Source organism: Microcaecilia unicolor, chromosome 6, assembly GCF_901765095.1.
Source record: "Microcaecilia unicolor chromosome 6, aMicUni1.1, whole genome shotgun sequence".
NCBI lineage: Eukaryota > Metazoa > Chordata > Amphibia > Gymnophiona > Siphonopidae > Microcaecilia > Microcaecilia unicolor.
The window spans coordinates 291368098-291391141 of NC_044036.1; the positions used below are offsets into that span (position 1 = coordinate 291368098).

Below are 23044 nucleotides of genomic sequence, written 5' to 3' on the forward strand. Positions count from 1 at the left end.
CAGTGGACTTCACATAAAAGGTCCCAGTTACACATCTCACCATTACTCCCTTATATTGTATGATGAGCCCCCCAAAACCCACCAAAAATCTAATGTACCCAACTGTACACCACTACAATAGCCCTTATGCCTGCAGGTGCCACCTATATGTAGGTTACAGAGGTTTTTGGTGGGGTTTGGAGGGTTCGCACTTTCCACAAGTGTACCAGTTAGAGTGGGATATGGGCCTGGGTCCCCTTCTCTATAGTCCACTGCACTGACCACTAGCCTCCTCCTGGGACCAGCTTGCTGCTCTAATAGGACTGACCATAACATCTGAAGTTGTCATACAGACTAGTTTCTTTCACATCTTTGGGGTGTGGGAGGGGGTCAATGAACACTAGAGGGGTAAGGGAGTTATGCCTTAACCCCTCCAGTGGTCAGTTAGGGCACCTTTTGGTCTCAGTCATGACTGAAAGGTCTAGCCAACAACATCTTAATTTTGGCCTTAGATGTTTTAATTTTGTTCCATTATTGCAGAAAACATTTTTTGGTGTTGCCCATGTCCCCCCAAAACACACCCCTTGAAATTTTGATGAACTGTGGAGAACGTCTAAAATCAGGGTGTGAAAAATTGCAACTTGGATGTTTTTGAAAGATAAACATCCTTCTGTCACATTATAACGTTTTTTGGGCGCTTTTTTTGTTTTGAAACCAAAGTCAGATAGACAATAAAAGAGCACATATAAACAAAACTCCAAATAAGAAATTAATCTACCATGAAATATCCTTGAAATCACATCTAAAAATACACCTATCAACTGATCAACCCCCAATCAAGCCAAATCAGTTAAATATTTTTTCCAGAAAGTAACAATCTCAATCCATAGAGTCTGAATACAAGCTGGCGTTTTAAGCTTCCTGATGTCTAAATAATCATTCTTCTACAGAGAAGAAGCAACACAAGAGAATGCTCTTATCCTCCATCTGGTCTAGTGCAATATTTCTCAGTCTAGTCCTCAGAGTATAACCACATAGTTGGGTTTTCAGGATATCTACAATGACTATGCATGAGATAGATTTGCATACCCAGGAGGTAGTATATATGAATCCCTTTCATGCATAGTCACTGTGGATATCCTGGCTGTGTGTGCCTCAAGGCATGGGTTGAGGACTTCACAAACCTGTCCTAGGGCCAGTTCATTTTTCAGGATATCCACAATGAATACATATGAGATAAATCTGCAAACATCGGAGATCTGATATATGTAAATTTCTCTCATGCATATTCACTGTGTTTATTAAGTACACAAGCATCGCCATGCTGGGACAGACCAAGGGTCCATTGAGCCCAGCACCCTGTCACCGACAGCGGCTAAAAGAACAAGCAATTTGTTCCGCACTAGAAACACTGTAGTATTCCCTCATCCATTCAATAACATTCTATGGCTTTTTCCTCCAGGAAGCCGTCCAACCCTTTTTTGAAGTCCGCTAAGTTAACCGCCTTAACCACCTTTTCCAGCAGCGAATTCCAGAGTTTAACTACTCGTTGAGTGAAGAAACATTTCCTCCGATTCATTTTAAATTTACCACACTGCAGCTTCATCGCATGCCCCCTTGTCCTAGTATTTTTGGAAAGCATAAACAGACGCTCCACATCGACCCATTCCACTCATTATCTTAAAGACCACTATCATATCTCCTCTCAGCCACCTTTTCTCCAAGCTGAAGAGCCCCAGCCTCTTCAGCCTATCCTGATAGGGAAGTCGTCCCATCCCCTGTATCATCTTTGTCGCCCTTCTCTGCACCTTTTCCAATTCCACTATGTCTTTTTTGAGGTGCGGCGACCAGAATTGAACACAATACTCAAGGTGCAGTCGCACCATGGAGCGATACAACGGCAGAATATCATCCTTATTTTTGTTTTCAATCCCTTTCCTAAATGATATCCAACATTCTATTTGCTTTCCTAGCCACAGTAGCACATTGAGCAGAAGTTTTCAACGTATCAACAACGACATCTAGATCCCTTTCTCGGTCCGTGACTCCCAATACTGAACCTTGCATAACGTAGTAATAGTTTGGGTTCCTCTTTCCCACATGCATCACTTTGCACTTGTTCACATTAAACATCATCTGCCATTTAGACGCCCAGTCTCGTAAGGTCCTCTTCTAGTTTTTCACAATCTTCCCACGATTTGACTACTTTGAATAACTTTGTGTCATTGGCAAATTTGATTACCTCACTAGTTACCCCCATCTCTAGGTCATTTATGAATATGTTAAAAAGCAGAGGTCCCAGCACAGATCCCTGAGGGACCCCGCTAACTACCCTTCTCCATTGCGAATATTGACCTTTTAGTCCTACTCTCTGTTTCCTATCTTTCAACCAGTTTTTAATCCACAGTATGACACTACCTCCGATCCCATGTCCCTCTAATTTCCTCTGTAGTCTTTCATGAGGGACCTTATCAAACGCTTTCTGAAAATCTAGATACACAATATCAACCGGCTCACCTTTGTCCACGTTTGTTCACCCCTTCAAAGAAATGCAGCAGATTGGTGAGGCAAGACTTCCCTTCACTAAATCCATGTTGACTTTGTCCCATTAGTCCATGCTTTTGAATGTGCTCTGTAATTTTGTTCTTGATCATAGTCTCTACCATTTTGCCCAGCACCGACATCAGACTCACCGGTCTATAATTTCCCGGGTCTCCTCTGGAACCTTTTTTAAATATCGGCGTTACATTGGCCACCCTCCAATCTTCCGGTACCACGTTCGATTTTAAGGATAAATTACAAATCAATAACAGTAGCTCTGCCAGCTCATTTTTTAGTTCTAACAGTACCCTAGGGTGAATACCATCCGGTCCAGGAGATTTGCTACTCTTGTTTGCAGAACTGCTCCACTACATCTTCCAGATTTACAGATATTTCAATAAGGTTTTCCGACTCTTCAGCTTCGAATACCCTGTCCGGCACTGGTATCCCACCCAAATCTTCCTCGGTGAAGACCGAAGCAAAGAACTCTAAGTTTTTCTGCTATTTTTGTTGTCTTCCTTGATCGCCCCTTTTACACCCCGGTAATCCAACAGGCCAACCGATTCTTTTGGCGGTTTCCTGCTTTTAATGTATCTAAAAAATTTTTACTATCAGTTTTCGTCTCTATCGCTATCTTTCTTTCAACTTTGCCTTTCTTACCAGCGCTTCTTATTTTCCACATTCGGTTCCTTCTTCCATTTTCTGAAGGATTCCTTTTTAGCTCACTTTTTAACCATGCCAGCTGTCGTTTGATTTTCCGTCCTCCTTTTCTGATACTTGAAATATGTTTGGCCTGGGCCTCCAGGACGGTGTTTTTGAACAGCATCCACGCCTGTTGTAGGTTTCTTACCCTCTCAGTTGCTCCTCTAAGTTTTTTTTACCGTTCTTCTCATTTTATCATAGCTTCCTTTTTTAAAGTTAAACGCTAACATATTTGACTTCCTATGCTTACCTTTTTGAAAGCAAATTTATGAATTCTCAACTAACTGTGGGGTCTCCAGTACAAGTTAGGAAGCCCTGATAAATGTAATTCTCAAGGCCTCCTATTACAATCCCAGGGTTCTGCCAGACAGCAGGGATAGTGGATTGTATGGATAGGGAGACTGGATAGTCTATACAGTCTTTATCTGCCATCTTTTTCTCTGTCTCTATGAGACCAAGGAGCTTAAATTTAATATAAGAATTCACCAGCCCCCAGGACAGATCTCTTCCCTTGCATGGTTTTCCAGATATCGCTCTGGCTGCTGCATCTTGAACCTACCTACTGCAATTTAACTATTTTTTGATAAACCAATTAAAAAAGGGTACTATAATAATAGATGTGAGAAAACAGGATCACATGCACAACTTTTCTTGTGCAAATTTCTTTAAATCAGCCACCTTACTTTCTAACTTTTCTTACTCGCTTAACTATCTGAGGGGTCCTTTTACTAAGGTGCGTTGAAAAATGGCCTGCGCTGGTGTAGACGCGTGTACTGGACGAGTGTAGATCCATTTTTCAGCACTCCTGCAAAAAAGACCCTTTTTTTTTTTTTGCTGAAAATGGATGTGCGGCAAAATAAAAAATGTGTGTGTCCCCATTTTGGGCCCGAGACCTTACCCCCACTCATTGACCTAGCAGTAAAGTCTCACGCGTTAACCAGGCAGTAATGGTCTATGTGCGTACAATGGCGATTACTGCCTGGTTAGCACCTCGCACAGGAAATTTTCCAGCTCGCCTAGTGGACGCACATAGAAAATGAAATTACTGCCCGGGCCACGTAACAGCCGGGCAGTAGTTCAAAATTGACCCTCGCACATACCTACACAGCTTAGTAGCAGGGCCCTTATATGTTACATCTTTGGTTTACCCTTCACTATCAATTAAAATGTTCTATTACGTATTGTGTTGACATTGTAAGTAGTATACTATCCAGCTTATTCTCGAAAGAGATCACCGGCCATCTTCTGACACAAATCGGGAGATGGCTGGCCATCTCCTGAACCCGGCCAAATCGGTATAATCAAAAGCAGATTTTGGCCGGCTTCAACTGCATTCCGTCGCGGAGCCGGCCAAACTTCAAGAGGGCGTTTCAGGCGACCCTCAGGGGGAGGAATGCTGGCTTCGGCCTAACCCCTGGTAAGCCTTTCCTCAGCTGAGAGGTGCCCACCTCTACCACCGGCTGTCTTTCAGGTGCTGTGGAGGACTTGCAGCTCATCTGCATATCCTTACAGCCTTCTCCAGGGTGACACCCAGGTCCACCCCGATCCACTCAGGGCCTCCGCTCTAGGTGCATTTTTCTCTTTCTATCTAATCTTTTTCCAGTTGTTAAAGTACCTTAATCGTTTATGGCCCCTATTCACATTCTCTTCCTAGCTCTGTCCCTTCCTAATCTTTTCCCTCACCCCCTACCTCTCTCCGCTACAGGAACTCACTTCCCATCCATTGACTTCATCACCTCACCTTCTCTCCTACCCTCTTCCTCCCTCTTGGCTTTTAATCTCCGTCTCTTTCTTCCTTCCATTTTGCCTTCCCCATTCCACCTAAATACCTCTCGCCTTCGACGCCTTCGTGGCCACACCTCTCCTACTCTCCTCCGCTCTCTTTTACTCCTTCTCTTACTCTCAGCTGGTGACATCAATCCCAATCCTGGCCCTCCTCACCAACTATTATCCAAACTCTACAGATCTCACCGTGACCTCTCTAACCTCATCTCTATTCCTCTACTCCCCTCCTCTTCTCTGCCCTTCTCTTGCACCCTATGGAATGCCCGCTCTATCTGTAACAAACTCCCCTATATCCAGGACCTCTATCTCGCGTCACCTCCATCTGCTCGCCATAACAGAAACCTGGCTCTGCCCTGATGACTCTGCTTCAGACTCTGCCCTGTGCCATGGCGGTTATCTATTTTCACATACTCCTCGCCCTGCTGGCCGTGGGGGCGGTGTTGGACTACTTCTCTCTCCCTCCTCCAGATTTCAACCCCTTCTTCCACCTCAATCTCACTGTTTTTCCTCCTTTGAAGTCCTCTCTATCCGCCTTTTCTCTCCTCTGCCTCTTCGAATAGCGGTCATTTATCGTCCCCCTGATAAGTCCCTTTCATCCTTTCTCAGTGACTTTGACGCCTGGCTTGCCTTCTTCCATTATCCTTCCTCCCCCTCTCTCATCCTTGGTGACTTTAATATTCCTGCTAATGATCCTTCCAACTCTTATATTTCCAAGTTACTCACTTTAACGTCGTCCTTTAATCTCCAACTCTGCTCCACCTCCCCCACTCATCAAAATGGTCACTGTCTTGATCTCATCTTCTCCTCCAACTGTTCACCTTCTAGTTTCCTTGCCTCTGTTCATCCCTCCTCTGATCACCATCTTATAACTTTCACACTTAAATCTCCTCCCTCCCAGTCCCGTCCTATCCTATCTAATTTATCTAGGAATCTTCACGATATTGACCCTTCATCTCTATCCTCCCATGTTTCAAACCTCCTCTCTACTGTGGCACCATCCACGTCTGTCAACGAGGCTGTTTCTTCTTACAACAATACTCTATCCTCTGCCTTAGACACTCTTGCACCTTCGATGACCCGCCCTGTAAGGCGTACAAAACCCCAACCTTGGCTGACTTCTAACATCCGCTACCTACGTTCCTGTACCCGCTCTGCCGAACGCCTCTGGCGGAAATCTCGGGCCCTTGCTGATTTCTTACACTTTAAGTTCATGCTGACCTCCTTCCAATCTGCTCTTTTACGTGCCAAACAGGATTATTATATCCAACTGACCAACTCTCTTGGCTCTAATCCTCGACTTCTCTTCACCACATTGAACTCTCTCCTCAAGGTGCCCCCTCCCCCAACTCCCCCTTCATTATCTCCTCAGACCCTTGCTGAATTCTTTCACAACAAGGTTCAAAAAATAAACCTTGCTTTCTCTACCTCACCAGCTCTCCCTCCACTAGTCCGTTCCCCTCTCTCTCCTTCCCCTCATTCCCTTTCCTCCTTTCCTGAAGTTACTATTAAGGAAACTACACTTCTCCTTTCTTCCTCAAAATGTACCACCTGTTCCTCTGATCCCATTCCCACCCACCTTCTTAATGCCATCTCTCCTACTCTTATTCCTTTTATCTGTCACATTCTCAACCTCTCACTTTCCACTGCGACTGTCCCTGCTGCCTTTAAACATGCTGTGGTCACACCTCTCCTTAAGAAGCCTTCACTTGACCCTACTTGTCCCTCTAATTACCGACCCATCTCCCTCCTTCCTTTTCTCTCCAAATTACTTGAGCGTGCTGTTCACCACCGCTGCCTTGATTTCCTCTCCTCACATGCTATTCTTGACCCATTACAATCTGGTTTTCGCCCTCTCCACTCAACCGAAACTGCGCTTACTAAAGTCTCCAATGACCTATTACTGGCTAAATCCAGAGGTCAATATTCCATCCTCATTCTTCTTGATCTTTCCGCTGCTTTTGACACTGTCGATCACAGCATACTTCTCGATACCCTGTCCTCACTTGGATTCCAGGGCTCTGTCCTTTCCTGGTTCTCTTCCTACCTCTCCCTCCGCACCTTTAGTGTTCACTCTGGTGGATCCTCTTCTACTTCTATCCCTCTGCCTGGTCGGCGTACCTCAGGGTTCTGTTCTTGGTCCCCTCCTCTTTTCTATCTACACTTCTTCCCTTGGTTCATTAATCTCATCCCATGGCTTTTCCTACCATCTCTATGCTGATGACTCCCAAAATCTACCTTTCTACCCCTGATATCTCACCTTGCATCCAAACCAAAGTTTCAGCGTGCTTGTCTGACATTGCTGCCTGGATGTCTCAACGCCACCTGAAATTAAATATGACCAAAACCGAGCTTCTCATTTTCCCCCCAAACCCACCTCCCCGCTCCCCCCGTTTTCTATTTCTGTTGATGGCTCTCTCATTCTCCCTGTCTCCTCAGCTCGAAACCTTGGGGTCATCTTTGACTCTTCTCTCTCCTTCTCTGCTCATATCCAGCAGACCGCCAAGACCTGTCGTTTCTTTCTTTACAACATCCGTAAAATCCGCCCCTTTCTTTCCGAGCACTCTACCAAAACCCTCATCCACACCCTTGTCACCTCTCGTTTAGACTACTGCAATCTGCTTTTTTCTGGCCTCCCACTTAGTCACCTCTCCCCTCTCCAGTCGGTTCAAAACTCTGCTGCCCGTCTCATCTTCCGCCAGGGTCGCTTTACTCATACTACCCCTCTCCTCAAGACCCTTCACTGGCTCCCTATCCGTTTTCGCATCCTGTTCAAACTTCTTCTACTAACCTATAAATGTATTCACTCTGCTGCTCCCCAGTATCTCTCCACACTCGTCCTTCCCTACACCCCTTCCCGTGCACTCCGCTCCATGGATAAATCCTTCTTATCTGTTCCCTTCTCCACTACTGCCAACTCCAGACTTCGCGCCTTCTGTCTCGCTGCACCCTACGCCTGGAATAAACTTCCTGAGCCCCTACGTCTTGCCCCATCCTTGGCCACCTTTAAATCTAGACTGAAAGCCCACCTCTTTAACATTGCTTTTGACTCGTAACCACTCGCCTCCACCTACCCTCCTCTCTTCCTTCCCATTCACATTAATTGATTTGATTACTTTATTTATTTTTTGTCTATTAGATTGTAAGCTCTTTGAGCAGGGACTGTCTTTCTTCTATGTTTGTGCAGCGCTGTGTATGCCTTGTAGTGCTATAGAAATGCTAAATAGTAGTAGTAGTAGGGTAGCAAAGGCGGGATGGGGGCAGGACCGGGCATGGTTTCGAGATGGCCGGCTTCGCCTGATAATGGAAAAAAGATGGCCGGCTCTGACGAGCATTGACGGCTTCACTTGATCCGTTTATTTTTAGGACCAAGTCTCAAAAAAGTGCCCAAATTGACCAGATGACCACCGGAGGGAATCGGGGATCACCTCCCCTTACTCCCCCAGTGGTCACCAATCCCCTCCCACCCAAAAAAAAAACAAAAAAACTTTTTTGCCAGCCTCTATGCCTGCCTGAAATGTCATACCCAGCTCCCTGACAGCAGTATGCAAGTCCCTGGAGCAGTTTTTAGTGGGTGCAGTGCACTTCAGGCAGGTGGACCTAGGCCCATCCTCCCCCCCCCTACCTGTTACACTTGTGGTGGTAAATGGGAGTCCTCCAAACCCCCCTTAAAACCCACTTTACCCACATCTAGGTGCCCCCCTTCACCCATAAGGGCTATGGTAATGGTGTAGAGTTGTAGGGAGTGGGTTTTGGGGGGGATTTGGGGGGCTCAGCACCCAAGGTAAGGGAGCTATGCACCTGAGAGCTATTTTAATTTTTTTTTGTAATTTTTAGAAGTGTCCTCCCCCCCCCCCCCCTCTCAGGGTGCCCGGTTGGTGTCCTGGCATGTGAGGGGGACCAGTACACTACAAATGCTGGCTCCTCCCATGACCAAATGCCTTGGATTTGGCCGGGTTTGAGATGGCCGGCATTAGTTTCCATTATGGGCGAAAACCGATGCCAGCCATCTCAAACCCGGCCATCTTTGACATTTGGCCGGCCCCAACCGTATTATCGAAACGAAAGATGGTTTGGGACCACTTTTTGCGGTGCCGGCCATTCGATACTTTGTATTGTTATTTGAATATTTTTACTGCTGTAATTGCCTATTGCTCATGTTTGATCTGTTCTTACTGTACACCGCCTTGAGTGAATTCCTTCAAAAAGGCGGTAAATAAATCCTAATAAATAAATGAGTAGAGAATACATTTTCAATGTTCTGTTCCAAATAGGCTGTATGCCACACAAGTGGAAGTTTGACAAGCTCTCTCTTCTTAAAAGCTGAGTTTTATAGCTTCCCTTTAAATGCAGCTCTTTCTCCTGCTTCCACACACACACAGAGCTGATTATGATGATACTTAGTTGAATCCTAGTACACAAAGGCTGAGTAACCTGATCTCTCCCAATCTGCCACCAGAATCCAACAAGTGATGAGACAGGCTTGTGGTGAAGAATCCCTTCCCCACCCTCAGGTCTGATTACTGTTTGTTTCTCACGGCCTTGTTTGGCTCATCAAAGGTAATTAGGAAAAAAGTTATCAAAACACTTACTCTTCCAGCTGTCACCTCCTCTGAACACAGCCATGCTGAACCCTTTCTTGTGACATAGTGGGGCCAATTCAGAAAGCTACCCTAAGCTCAGATGCACAAATACCGTAAAGTATGCGTAGGCAAGCAATGCAGGATACAGTTCAGTGCAGGTTTACCTTGATGCAGCATACACGGGCACATATTTAATTCATATGAATGCATATGAGGCCATTAAGTATGCTGAGCTGATGAAGAAAACAAAACACTGCTTTCACTGCACGTTTACCCCGCAATTTTTTCACCAGCTACAGGGCTGGCATAATCAGACTTGACCTCCCTGCCGGTAAACTTTATGCACTGGCACCCTCCCTACCAGATCCAACTGACACTCCCTCCCTCTTTCCCAGATTAAAAAAAAACCCACAAATACCCTGGTGTTTAGGGTATCCCGGTCCTGTCCGGTGCATCCCAGAATGCACTGGGTGGGGGTAGGACGCTGCCATTTTGAGAATGATGGTGTTGGAGGCAGAAACGAGTGAACATCGCTCCTGCCTCATTAAATGCTACGGGGTCTGCGGGAAAACATGAGGGTTGGATGTGGGGGTCCCCACTTTTTTTTCTTCAAATCTGAAGACAGTTGGGAAGGGGAGGGGAAGGGAAGAGTACCACTAAACACAAGAGAATTTTTTTTTTAATCTGGGGTTGGAGGGGTAATGGGTGGAGGGGGGAGAAAACTAAAAAAATCAGGGTTGTTTGGGGGTCAGCACTGACAGGGAAGATGACATTTATCAAAGAACTGTGGATTACTGCTGTGATTTTAACACAGTAGTAATCTGCATGCTTAGTGATTATAGCATGCTGCAGTTTTTTTTTTTTTAGTATTTTGTGGTACGGTGTGGGCTCTACTGCATAGCTTTCTGCATCGACCCCAGTACCATGAATGATTTCTTCAAACGTCTCCCACCTCAGGGGAGATAGTGGTTGCTGTGGAGGGGCAGACTGGATGGGCCATTTAGCTCTTATCTGCCTTCATGTTTCTATTCTTTAAAATTACTATACCAATCACTTTGAGGTACACCAGTCATTTCATCTCTAACTCAATCCTGTCCTACTACACCCCTAATTTATATATGTATTTTATTGTTTATAAATAAACTACAATCTCCCTGCTAGTCCACCCCTGAGAATGAACACCAACCTCACTCCTTCCTACACAGTTTTGTCATTGCACCTCAATCCTGCCCTGCAGCAGTTTTACCTTAATCTTTGGATGCAAAGCATAGCAGGTCAGCTCAAATCGGATCTGGTCATTGCCCTAAAACACAAAACAGAAAAGGTTAGCAGTGCAGCCAGATGTGCAAACTTAACAGCAGGGAGAAGATAGGAGCAATAATGGCATATCTGAGGCTCCCCTTTACATTATGCTTGGAAATGTTTTCAGTGTGCAGAAGGTGTCTGCAGCTTCACAGCTGGATTCTGCCAGAGGTCTCTCCACTGTGACGCTTTTATGGTACAGAGGGGAAGAGGTTTAAGAGCAATGCTCAGGAAGAGTGTACTTACATATTGTACCAAATACATATCCAGAAAATCATTTCATCTCATGTTAAACAGAACTAAAGCTTCCTACTCCCTCCTCTTACTTTCATTGTTTGGAATGGCCTGAGCAGCTCTTCTTTGCCCCAGAAGCAAGAGGGAGAGAAATGTGGTCTCTCTAATTAGCTCCAAAAATACACTAACTAAGAGAAAACATTAAAAATCTAAACCAAAATTATTTTATTATTTCATTTATATCCCACATTTTCCCACTGATCGCAGGCTCAAAGTGGCTTACAAAGTCTGTAGTGCAAGCTACAGTACAAGAAAAACAATTATACAAATTGAAGAATAAGATATAAAATAAACATCAAAAGGCAAGTGATAACAACTGGTAATTATTGTCCTTGGATCTGAATTTATAGTAGTAGTTAATTCAAGTTAGGTTAAACCTGGGCAATAAGCCTTCTTAAACAATACTGATTTTAATAATTTTCGGAAATTTAGGTAGTTCTGGGTAGATTTTACTTGTTTGGGTAGAGCATTCCATAATTGAGTGCCTATATATATATATAAAGTTGGTGGTGTAAATTGATTTGTACTCAAGGCTATTACAGTCTGGGTAGTGTAAGTTCAGATATGCAGTATATTAACCAGTAAACAAGATTTAGAGCGATCAAAAGCCAAATGTATCAAAAATAATCATAAACAATTTTATAAAAGTTGTGCTCAGAAAACCAACAAGATGCTCTTTCATGTAAAGACTGGTGAACTCCTACTGTTTCAATCGTTACACAGGAACCTTTTGGTTCCTAAAATTCAATCATATATGAAGAACCCTACACATTTGCTAAAAGATTTAGGGCCCCTTTCACAAAGGTAGCATTGCTTTGCAAAAGGAGCCCTGAATTTCTTACTGCACTGGCAAGTACAGTTTTGCAGAAAAATTATTTCTAATTTGAAGACAACTATTTTCTACAAATAAATGGCACGGGTACGGGGGCAACTGTTGCACCCTTGATAACCTGCCTTTATATGGCGAATTTTGAAGGACGATTCATATACAATTCTTCACATTGGTCTAAGGATATTCTTTGGAAACAATTTATTGATGACTTCTTTTTTATTTGGGAGGGTAACGACAGTCAATTATGTTTATTTCTATCTGAACTGAACTTATGAGATCTAAATATTACTTTTCATCTACGGATTGTCAAATTTCTTTTTTTGGATATTCAGATAAGATAAAGACAATTCCTCCAACTTATTTTTAGGAAGTCCACTGACCACAATTCATTGTTACAATATGCCAGCTTGCATCTGAAAATTTTAGAGAGACAATATTTTGGTGGGGCAGTTCTTGTGCTTGTGATTACTCTGTACCACTTTGCACGATTTTAAGGTCAAGGGGCAGAAGATGGCTCAACGTTTTATTGAAAGGGCTTATCCATTTTCAGTAGTTAAGAAACCTTATAAACAGGCTTATTATGCCCATCACTCTTGGTTAATGTTGCCCAATGCACGGTCCAAAGCTTCATCGCTAGTTTGGGTATTACCATTTTATCTCTGATTTGCTAAAGTACGACAAATCATTCTAAAAAAATTGGCATGTTTTACAGGCTCATTTGGTGTTTTAGAACCTCCATTACTACTACTACTACTACTATTTAGCATTTCTATAGCGCTACAAGCCATACGCAGCGCTGCACAAACATAGAAGAAAGACAGTCCCTGCTCAAAGAGCTTACAATCTAATAGACAAAAAATAAATAAAGTAAGCAAATCAAATCAATTAATATGGACGGGAAGGAAGAGAGGAGGGTAGGTGGAGGCGAGTGGTTACGAGTCAAAAGCAATGTTAAAGAGGTGGGCTTTCAGTCTAGATTTAAAGGTGGCCAAGGATGGGGCAAGACGTAGGGGCTCAGGAAGTTTATTCCAGGCGTAGGGTGCAGCGAGACAGAAGGCGCGAAGTCTGGAGTTGGCAGTAGTGGAGAAGGGAACAGATAAGAAGGATTTATCCATGGAGCGGAGTGCACAGGAAGGGGTGTAGGGAAGGACGAGTGTGGAGAGATACTGGGGAGCAGCAGAGTGAGTACATTTATAAGTTAGTAGAAGAAGTTTGAACAGGATGCGAAAACGGATAGGGAGCCAGTGAAGGGTCTTGAGGAGAGGGGTAGTATGAGTAAAGCGACCCTGGCGGAAGATGAGATGGGCAGCAGAGTTTTGAACCGACTGGAGAGGGGAGAGGTGACTAAGTGGGAGGCCAGAAAAAAAGCAGATTGCAGTAGTCTAAACGAGAGGTGACAAGGGTGTGGATGAGGGTTTTGGTAGAGTGCTCGGAAAGAAAGGGGCGGATTTTACGGATGTTGTAAAAAAAGAAACGACAGGTCTTGGCAATCTACTGGATATGAGCAGAGAAGGAGAGAGGAGTCAAAGATGACCCCAAGGTTTCGAGCTGAGGAGACAGGGAGAATGAGAGAGCCATCAACAGAAATAGAAAACGGGGGGAGCGGGGAGGTGGGTTTGGGGGGGGAAATGAGAAGCTCGGTTTTGGTCATATTTAATTTCAGGTGGCGTTGAGACATCCAGACAGCAATGTCAGACAAGCACGCTGAAACTTTGGTTTGGATGCAAGGTGAGATATCAGGGGTAGAAAGGTAGATTTGGGAGTCATCAGCATAGAGATGGTAGGAAAAGCCATGGGATGAGATTAATGAACCAAGGGAAGAAGTGTAGATAGAAAAGAGGAGGGGACCAAGAACAGAACCCTGAGGTACGCCGACAGGCAGAGAGATAGAAGTAGAAGAGGATCCACCAGAGTGAACACTAAAGGTGCGGAGGGAGAGGTAGGAAGAGAACCAGGAAAGGACAGGGTATCGAGAAGTATGCTGTGATCGACAGTGTCAAAAGCAGCGGAAAGATCAAGAAGAATGAGGATGGAATATTGACCTCTGGATTTAGCCAGTAATAGGTCATTGGAGACTTTAGTAAGCGCAGTTTCGGTTGAGTGGAGAGGGCGAAAACCAGATTGCAGTGGGTCAAGAATAGCATGTGAGGAGAGAAAATCAAGGCAGCGGCGGCGAACAGCACGCTCAAGTTTTAGAACCTCCATGATTTGCGTACCACAGGAGGGAAAATTTGGGAGATTCATTAAAACATACTAGGCTCCAATCAGTATCATCAGAACGTCATGCTAAAGATTTTTTTTTTTTTTTTATATAGCTATTGCTTTTATTGTCAATATGCTATTGAAACTGGCCGTATGATTAATCCAAGGACAGGACTGATGTATACCTTTTCTCATTATTCTAACTGTGAATCAGCTCAGGTTATTTACCGTGTGAAATGCCCTTGTAACCTTTTATATATTAGGCAAACAAAGAGAACGATTAAGGCGCCTTTTACTAAGCTGCGCTAAAATGTGACCTGCGTTATCAGTAGCGCGGGGCTTTCCTGCGCGCTGAAGACACTTAGCGCAGCTATAAACTAACCATAATTTCTATTTTCCCATTCTAGTTTCCCAATTAGCGAATGGCCATTATTTTATTTTAATTATTATTTATTATGATTTACCGTCTTTTTGAAGGAATTCACTCAAGGCGATGTACAGTAAGAATTGATCAAGCATGAGCAACAGACAATTACAGTAGTAAAAATATTCAAAAACAATACAAAGTATGGCATAGTATACTATTTAATACTGAGTCCTTACCGCCTCCTATTTACTAGGTGGTAAGGGCTCACGAACTAACCCCATGCTAATCGGGCAGTGTGCGGCAATTTACCTGTACTATCCAATTGGTGCAGGGTACGACTACTCTCTGTCTCCAAACACGCCCCCCATGCTAAAAAAATAAAAGCTATTTTTTAGCATATGGGTAGCGCATGCCAATCCCAGAACTACCAAGGTACACCTGAGCATGTCCCACGTTAATGCCTTTTATTGCGCAGTAAGCACGCATAGGGCCCGATTCTATATATGGCGCCTAAAATTAATGCGCATTAGGCAATCACGCCTAAGCGTATTCTAAATACTGTGCATAAATCTACATGGGGTATTTAGAATAGGCTTAGGTGTAGTTCATGCGACAATCTACGTGCGTACATTTACACTAACGAAAAGCCAGTATAAATCCCTGTGCATAGATTTATGTGCACTGGCCCGTATTTTACAATAATGCACGTAGATTTTGGAACACCCACGAAACACTCATTTCCACACCCCTAAGCATGCCTCTTTTTGCCTGCACACATTAGAATTTAGGCGTACATTACAGAATACGCTTAGCAATGTATGCGCGTAAATTCTAATTTTTGCCAATTATTGCTCATTATTGCTTGTTAAGAGCTGTAAACTATGCTTAACAGTTTGTTAAAACAATTAATCTATGTGCGTAGTTATAGAATACGCCCACAGTTACATGCGGAACTGCACGGAACTCTAGGTGCGCTATACAGAATCCGGGGGATAGTGCTTACCGCTGCTTAGTAAAAGGGCCCCCAAGTTTAAAATAGCAGAGCATTTAAGCAGTATCCAGACTCGACAGCAGAATGCCCCACTACTGTCACACTGGCTTCAGTTAAATCATGTTTTAAGTGATTTGCATTTCACTGTTTTGGCAGTTTTTAGAATGCCAAGAGGAGGAGATATATCTCATCAGTTGATTAAGCATGAACAACGATTCGTTTTTTTTATTGGGACATGATAGTCCTGCGAAGGTTGAATCAGCAGATTGGGCTAATTTAGGAATGAAGAAACAATGAGTAAGAGCTTGTTGATTGGCTCAACTGTAACTTACATCATTTCTGGTTTGTGTTTAAATACTTGGCATCTTTTTTTACATGTCAGCCATTTTTCCTAGAATATTGTGGTTCTCTGGATATGCTGCTATTGAATAATGTATTAAAGTAGATTTTTGATTGTTTTGAAATGGTCTCATTACATTGTTGTTTCTGATTCTAGAGCTAACAATTGAAGGAGATCAAATTCTCCCAGAGGACGTTCATATAGCAAAACTTGGATCCTGGTTGGGGTAAAATCTGAAAGGGAGCAAAAATATTATTGAATAATTTTTGCTGCACGTTTGAGAAGAGCTATCAACTGATTAAGGCATATATATGACCAATTTTCAGTCCACTGAATTTTGGAGCACAGAGTTATTGAGAGTGGTTTTCTGAGCACAACTCTTATAAAATTGTTTATGATATCTTTTGATATAATTGGCTTTTGATAGCCCTAAACCTTTGTTTACTGGTCTCTCTAATTAGCCTCATTTTTTTACAATGGGCAGAGAAGATTCTGTTTCAGAGCTCCCTCAGCATTTTCTATAGCAGTATTTCTCAAGCCAGTCCCAGATGCCCTCCTAGGAGTCTGATTTTCAGGATATCCACATTGAATATGCATGAGATACATTTGCATGCTTTGCCTCAACTGCATGCAAATCTACCTCTTGCATATTTATAGTGGATACCCTTAAAACCAGACTGACCAAGGGGTACTCCAGGAACTACTTGAGAAATATAATCTTATGCAACATCTGAGACAGTGACAAGGCATCTACGAGGGCAACAGTTAATGCAGCAGGCAATATTGTGTTTAATGGTAGCAAGATTCAAATACAAAGACTCATATCAGACACATGGGCTCAGTAAGGAGTCATTTCACAAACTGGCATGATACAGGAGAGCACTGCTCCCTCTTCTCAGGGCTCCCCTTTTCTTTCCTCCCCCTCCCCAAACAGGCAGCACAGCTCTAACAGCATTCTAGCATTCTCAGAACTTTCACTCTGTCAAGACCCAAATCCGTACAGCAGAGCGTGTGCTAATAATAATTAGCTAATTAGAGTTGATTGCTGCTAATACAGTGATATGATCCACTTAGCAATTACATGTCATCACACTGTATGCAACACTTAAACCCTCCTTCATAAAACTGTGTGGAAAAGAAGTCTGATGAATATTTCTACTCCCACAGAAATCCAAACCAAAGATCCCCCTCCCAAAATGCAGGGTCATGCATTTGGGCTGCAAAAACCTAGAGGAATGGTACCATAGAGGGGATGGAATAGTTCTGTGCACCAAAGACAAGCAGGATCTGGGGGTGATCATATCTGATGATCTTAAGGTGGCCAAACAGGTAGAAAAGGTGACAGCAAGAGCCAGAAGGATGCTTGGGTGCACAGGGAGAGGAATGTCCAACAGGAAAAAGAAGGTGATTATGCCTCAGTACAAGTCTCTGGTGAGACTTTAACATTTAGAGTACTGTGTACAAATCTGGAGGCTGAACCTTCAAAAAGATATAAATAGGATGGAGTCAATCCAAAGGGCAGCTACTAAAATGGTCAATGTTCTTCGTCATACAGCATATGGGGGCAGATTTAAAGATCTAAATATTTATAGTCTGGAAGAAAGGTGGGAGAAGGGAGATTATCTCTGTAGCATAAACGCAAGTCTCTTTCAACTGAATGGAATGAGGGGGCATAGGATAAAAGTGAAATGAATAGACTCAGAGAAATTCATTGAAAAAGGTAGTAGATGTATGAAATGGCCTCTTGGTGGAGGTGACAGAGATGAAGACTGTATATGAATTCAAGAAAGCATGGGATTGACACATAGGATCTCTAAGGGACAGGAAAGGATAGTAGATGGTATAGATGAACAGACTGAAAAGGCCATATGGTCTTTACCTGCATCATTTTCTATGTTTCTAAAATGAGTTCTAATCCCACACCAGTCTGAACCAGAGACCCCACCCCCTCTCTGTGGGATTAATATACAGGATGAAAAAGTACCACTGATATTTGCATTCTGCAAGAGATCATATCTATCAGGCACAGGCATATGAACAGGCGTCTGTGACTGTTTTCCCTTTTTTGGACCTGGTAACTTTCTCCTGCTTTGCTGGGCTTCCAGTTAGGCCAAATCAGCCCCTTCTGAGGCTCTGGTATAGTAGACAACCAAACAGCAGAAGCGATCCAAGGAAGGACGAACACTGCAAGAGTTTATCCATTAAAGTTGACTTTTGGATACACTCTTGCAGTGTTTGTCCTTCTTTGGATCACTGCTGCTGTTTGGTTGTCTGTTCTCCTTCTGCAGTAGAAGGTCTCCTGTTTGTTTCTGCTTATTATAAGCAGGGCCGCTGAGGGGGGGGGCTAGGGGGACAAAATTCCCGGGCCCCTCTCCTTCTCCTGCTCCCAGGCCGCCAGCACTGCAGTCCCTGGTCTCACCCCGCCCGCAGCTCTGTCGACAGCTCCCCTCTGTCCGCCACCGGGCCTCTGCATTCAAATCGACAACGCCTCACCTCCATGTGAAAACAGCAGATCGCCCTCCCTCACTGTGTCCCGCCCTTGCGCAAACAGGAAGTTACATCAGTCGAGGGAAGGACACAGTGAGGGAGGGCCTGAAGAGAGGTGATCTACTGCTTTCACACGGAGGTGAGGCACTGCCGGTTTGAACGCAGGGGGCCCAGTGGTGGACAGAGGGGGGCTGTCAACAGGGCTGGGGGTGGGCAGGTGGAAACCGGGGACTGCGGCGACAATGGTAGCGATTGGGGGGGGGGGCAGTGGCCCCAGGGGGCCCCGGGCCCAGCTCAGTCTCTCTGTGGCCCTGATTATAAGTCTGTTATGCATAACAGCAATTGTCTTAAGGTTGAAAGGCAAGAAACACATTTATCTCTGAATGCCACTACTGTGAGATAGCTGCCATCCTCCTTTGCAGGGACTGTGGGTGCTGTTTCTGAAGCACTCCCAATCCTGATCAAAAGTGGACTCAGGACCTGATTCTAGGTCTTCTACATAGCAGTGTACAGTCTTGCCACTGAGTCACTGACTTTTTAAGGTTTATAAATATACGTTACATTAGTAGAACAAGTTTCTTAGGCCAGTCAAGAAATTTAGAGTAGTCAAGTTTTAAAAGAGAACCCCCACCCCTCCCCACTTTCCTCTTTTTCATTCAGATTGAAGTCTGCTGGACCAGTCATTGTCTATAAGGAACCACCAGCCTTTGTGCCATTCTTGCTACTACAGACTAACATGTCTAGGGACTCTTTAGCTAATGAATGTATGAAGGCTTAACTCTATCTGTACTCTCTGAAATATATGGGCAATATTCAGATATACATACAAATATTTCTTTTCATCCACTAATTTTCCTTCAAGGCTCATAAGAGCTTCATCTGCTTCTGAGATGAGTGATACAGGTGGGACCAGAAATTGAGGCTTTTGTCACTGCTGCTACACCAACTGGGGAACTCCCTCTCAGGTTTCCGTCTTACCCGTCCTACTTATAATTCCCTGGCAGCTCACTGGAAGGACTTCTCCATGCCCAGAACTTCTCTTTTTCTGGGCTCCTTTCCTCTTGTCACTTCCACCACCCACTTCAGAGCAGTGTTGCCAGGTGGGAAATTTTTTTCCCACTCAATCCAGCACAAAAACCGCCCAAAACCCGCCCAAACTCAAACCCCGCCCCTGACACCCCCACCCCTGCCGTCATCAACCCCGCCCCCGCCGTCACCGGCCCCGCCTCCCACGTCATCGGCCCCGCCTCCCACGTCACTAACCCCGCCCAAAAACGTCACTAACCCCGCCCCCCGCGGCCGAAAAAGCCGCACAAAAAACCGCCCTGAAGCCCAAAAAACAGCCCAAAAAACCGCAACCCGCCGCGGGCAAAAATTTCCCGCGGCGGGTTGCGGAAAACCGCCCAATTGGGCGGTAAAACCGCCCACCTGGCAACACTGCTTCAGAGTCTGCTTGTAGCCAGAGAGGAAACCCTTAAGGTGCTGTCCATCTGTCTGTCTGCAATACCAGGCATTTATCCCTCACTCTGTCTGCCACATGTCAAATAATCATGATGTTACTGCAGGTTATGTACTGGACTCTGGCTCCCTCTAATGCTAACACAAACTCAAACACGCAGCTGAGAAACAGCACAAGTCCTCAAATAAAACCCTTGAGATTTAATTTTAGTAACAAGACTTTGCAGAAAAAATAAATACATACAAAATTACAACCACCCAGACATATACACTGAGACACAAAACCATCTCAGGTGATCTTGCCACGTGCTAGGCTATGGATGTTCTGATAATGTTTTAGGAGCATATCAATAGAAATAAAACAAAATGAAACATGGAAAAGAAAATAAGATGATACCTTTTTTATTGGACATAACTTAATACATTTCTTGATTAGCTTTCAAAGGTTGCCCTTCTTCGTCAGATCGGAAATAAGCAAAGGTTGGTAGATGACAGTATATATAAGTGAAACATCAAAGCATTTCAGTGACAGTCTAACAGGATGGGGGTGGATAGGTGAGAGACAGGAAGAGTCGGGTGGATGAGGGACAGGGAGATATGCATGGACAAAGAAGTACAATGTTATGGTTTATAATGGGCTAGGAAACCCAGATTTGTTAAGTCCTGTCTGGTGGGTGTCAAAATATTTAATCATTCTGACTTCAAAGGTCTTATGTTCCTGTATTGTTTTAAAGTTCCCTTTAAGGATTCTTACCATGAAATCACTGGTACAGTGTTCTGGTTTTGTAAAGTGCTTTGATGTTTCACTTATATATACTGTCATCTCCCAACATTTGCTTATTTCCGATCTGACAAAGAAGGGCAACCTTGGAAAGCTAATCAAGAAATGTATCAAGTTATGTCCAATAAAAAATGAATCTTATTTTCTTTTCCATGTTTTATTTTGTTTCTATTGATTACCTTTAAAAGTGGAATAATACGGCCACCACACCTCTCTACTCAAAATAGGAGCGTATCAGATGAAATCCAGCCTTGTGCAAGTATGGGCATGATATTTTTCAAGAGCAATTTATCTGGGTAAAGTTGTGATAAGAAAATCTCCCACCATCTGTGCTGGTAAAAGGCTGAAGAGTACACAGTTTATTGTAACATTGCCTTGTTATATGAATATATCTTGGGCTGATGACAGTTTCCCAGAGGGACAGTATGTTCCCTTACCTTCCCTGTGGCACCATGAGACACATACTCTGCCCCTTCTTTTTTGGCAATCTCCACTTGATGTCTAGCTATGCAGGGCCGTGCTAGAGAGGTCCCAAGGAGGTAACGGTCCTCATAGATAGCATTAGCTTGCACTGCTGGCCAGATAAATCCTTCCACAAATTCTTTGCGCATATCCTCAATGAAAACCTGCAGGATGAGACAGAAAAGAGCTTGTATGAGTTATTCTGACATGCTCACTCTATTCATTCAGTGGAAAAGCAGAAGGTGCGGAGCACTGCAACTGCAGCCCTCATCAATACAACAGAAAGTCTCTTGAAGTCGCCCTAGACTTACAGGAAACAGAATATGCAGGCAGTCACTTCTAATCCCAGCCTTCCTTTACAAAGTCTCTCTCCCTCCTCAGAGGGCAATCCTCCATGTTTTGGTCATACTGTGGAATACCCTGGCTCCTGAACTGAATCTTTGGCCTCAATGAAGTTTGCAAACTGCTAGACTCCTCTGAAGCTTTCCCCTATGCAATGCAGAAAACTGGGCTGATGATCTGCACTGCCATGAAGTAGCCCAGGTTTCAGTCATAGGCTGAAGACCTGCACTGCCATGAAGGAGCCCAGGTTCCAGTCACTGGGATGGTGACCTGCTCTGCCATGGTTGAGTTTAATTATCAAGATCTAAGAGGTGGCCTAGGAGACTGAAATGTAATGAAGGGAGGGGGTAAGATTTGTCTAGGGTACTTAGTACCCTTGCACTGGCTCTGGTGCACTGCCCTAGCTCACCTTTCTCCTCTCACTGACCACTATTGAGCAGCCTAGCTCATAGCTCTCTGGTGCCACCTTGTGGCCAATACTGAACGAAACCTCTCAACTCATTTACACTGTCCTTACCAAATCCCCTGATCATTACTTTGATAGCAGTGAAATAAACATTACAATATACAGAACTAGGGATAGCACCCAGGATTGGTCACAACTATGGATCAGTGCTTTGAATATGGAGGCACTGGTTCTGGAATCCCCATAGGCAGTTGGTGGCTCAGCTGTTTGGGGAGACTAAAGAGGACATGGCCGAGCACAGGGCCTGAGAATATAAATACATATCAAATGCCAAGGAAATTAAACAGTGTAACTTTCAATAGATATACAGTATATAGGTCTCTTAGGAGACTGAATTAAAGCAGGTTTAAAAAAAAAATGTTCATAGATAATGCCTACACCTCCATAGAGGCCTGTGGCAGCCAGTCTGCCTTTCTTCTCCCTTATATATATATCCCTTTGCCCTCAGACAACACGCCTATGGAAATAATTCAACTGTATTTAAAAGATTGCCCAAGAGGCAGTGCCTCATAATTTAGGTTCTACAATCCTTTCTGATGTTTTGATGTCACCTCAGTAAGGCCAACAGACAATCCTTCCACTGCAAAACACTATACACAAACTGGCAAAAACACTCTCAGAACTTTACCAAACTATAACAGCACTAACTCCCAGAACAGGAAGAGCTACAACCTTATGCATGAAAAGGCAGCACTGTAAATATTACACCAGGCCCTAAAACACCAATACACTACCCAGTGAAAAAAAAATAAATAGGACTGCATCAAGATCTCTACGCAATTACTACATACTAGCAAAATACTGCACCTTGGTCACACATGAACAACACGACACATCAAATATAACACAAGGGACCAGAGATTAATAAAAGACATGAAGGCATAAAACTGAACTGGAAACCTCAAGAAGTCAGACTTGGCATATAGCAATACTAGAGAAATTGAAACTGAAATGCAAAGTATCACAGATGCACATTTTGAAAGGTGCATCTTCCTGTCTCGGGTATCCTTGGTCGCTCTCCCACTTCCTTTGTATTGTTGCGTTTTCCGTGGGGCATTTTGAGTTCTTCGCCTGCTGGTGGATTTTCTCTCATTTTGAAAAGCTGACATATTCCAATTAATAAATCCTAAATA

General features: G+C 43.9%; 1 protein-coding gene across 4 annotated transcripts in view; it reads right to left on the reverse strand.

Annotated features, from left to right (window-relative positions):
• The window catches only part of ASS1 (argininosuccinate synthase 1), a 181673-nt gene that overhangs the window by 127704 nt on the left and 30925 nt on the right, over positions 1-23044 (reverse strand). For all 4 annotated transcript variants that reach the window (XM_030207832.1, XM_030207831.1, XM_030207829.1 and 1 more), the window contains exons 5-6: positions 21079-21267; positions 10834-10890 (exon numbers count right to left, since the gene is read on the reverse strand). In XM_030207832.1, the coding sequence (XP_030063692.1) occupies positions 10834-10890; positions 21079-21267 (246 nt within the window). The remainder of the gene's footprint in view (positions 1-10833; positions 10891-21078; positions 21268-23044) is intronic.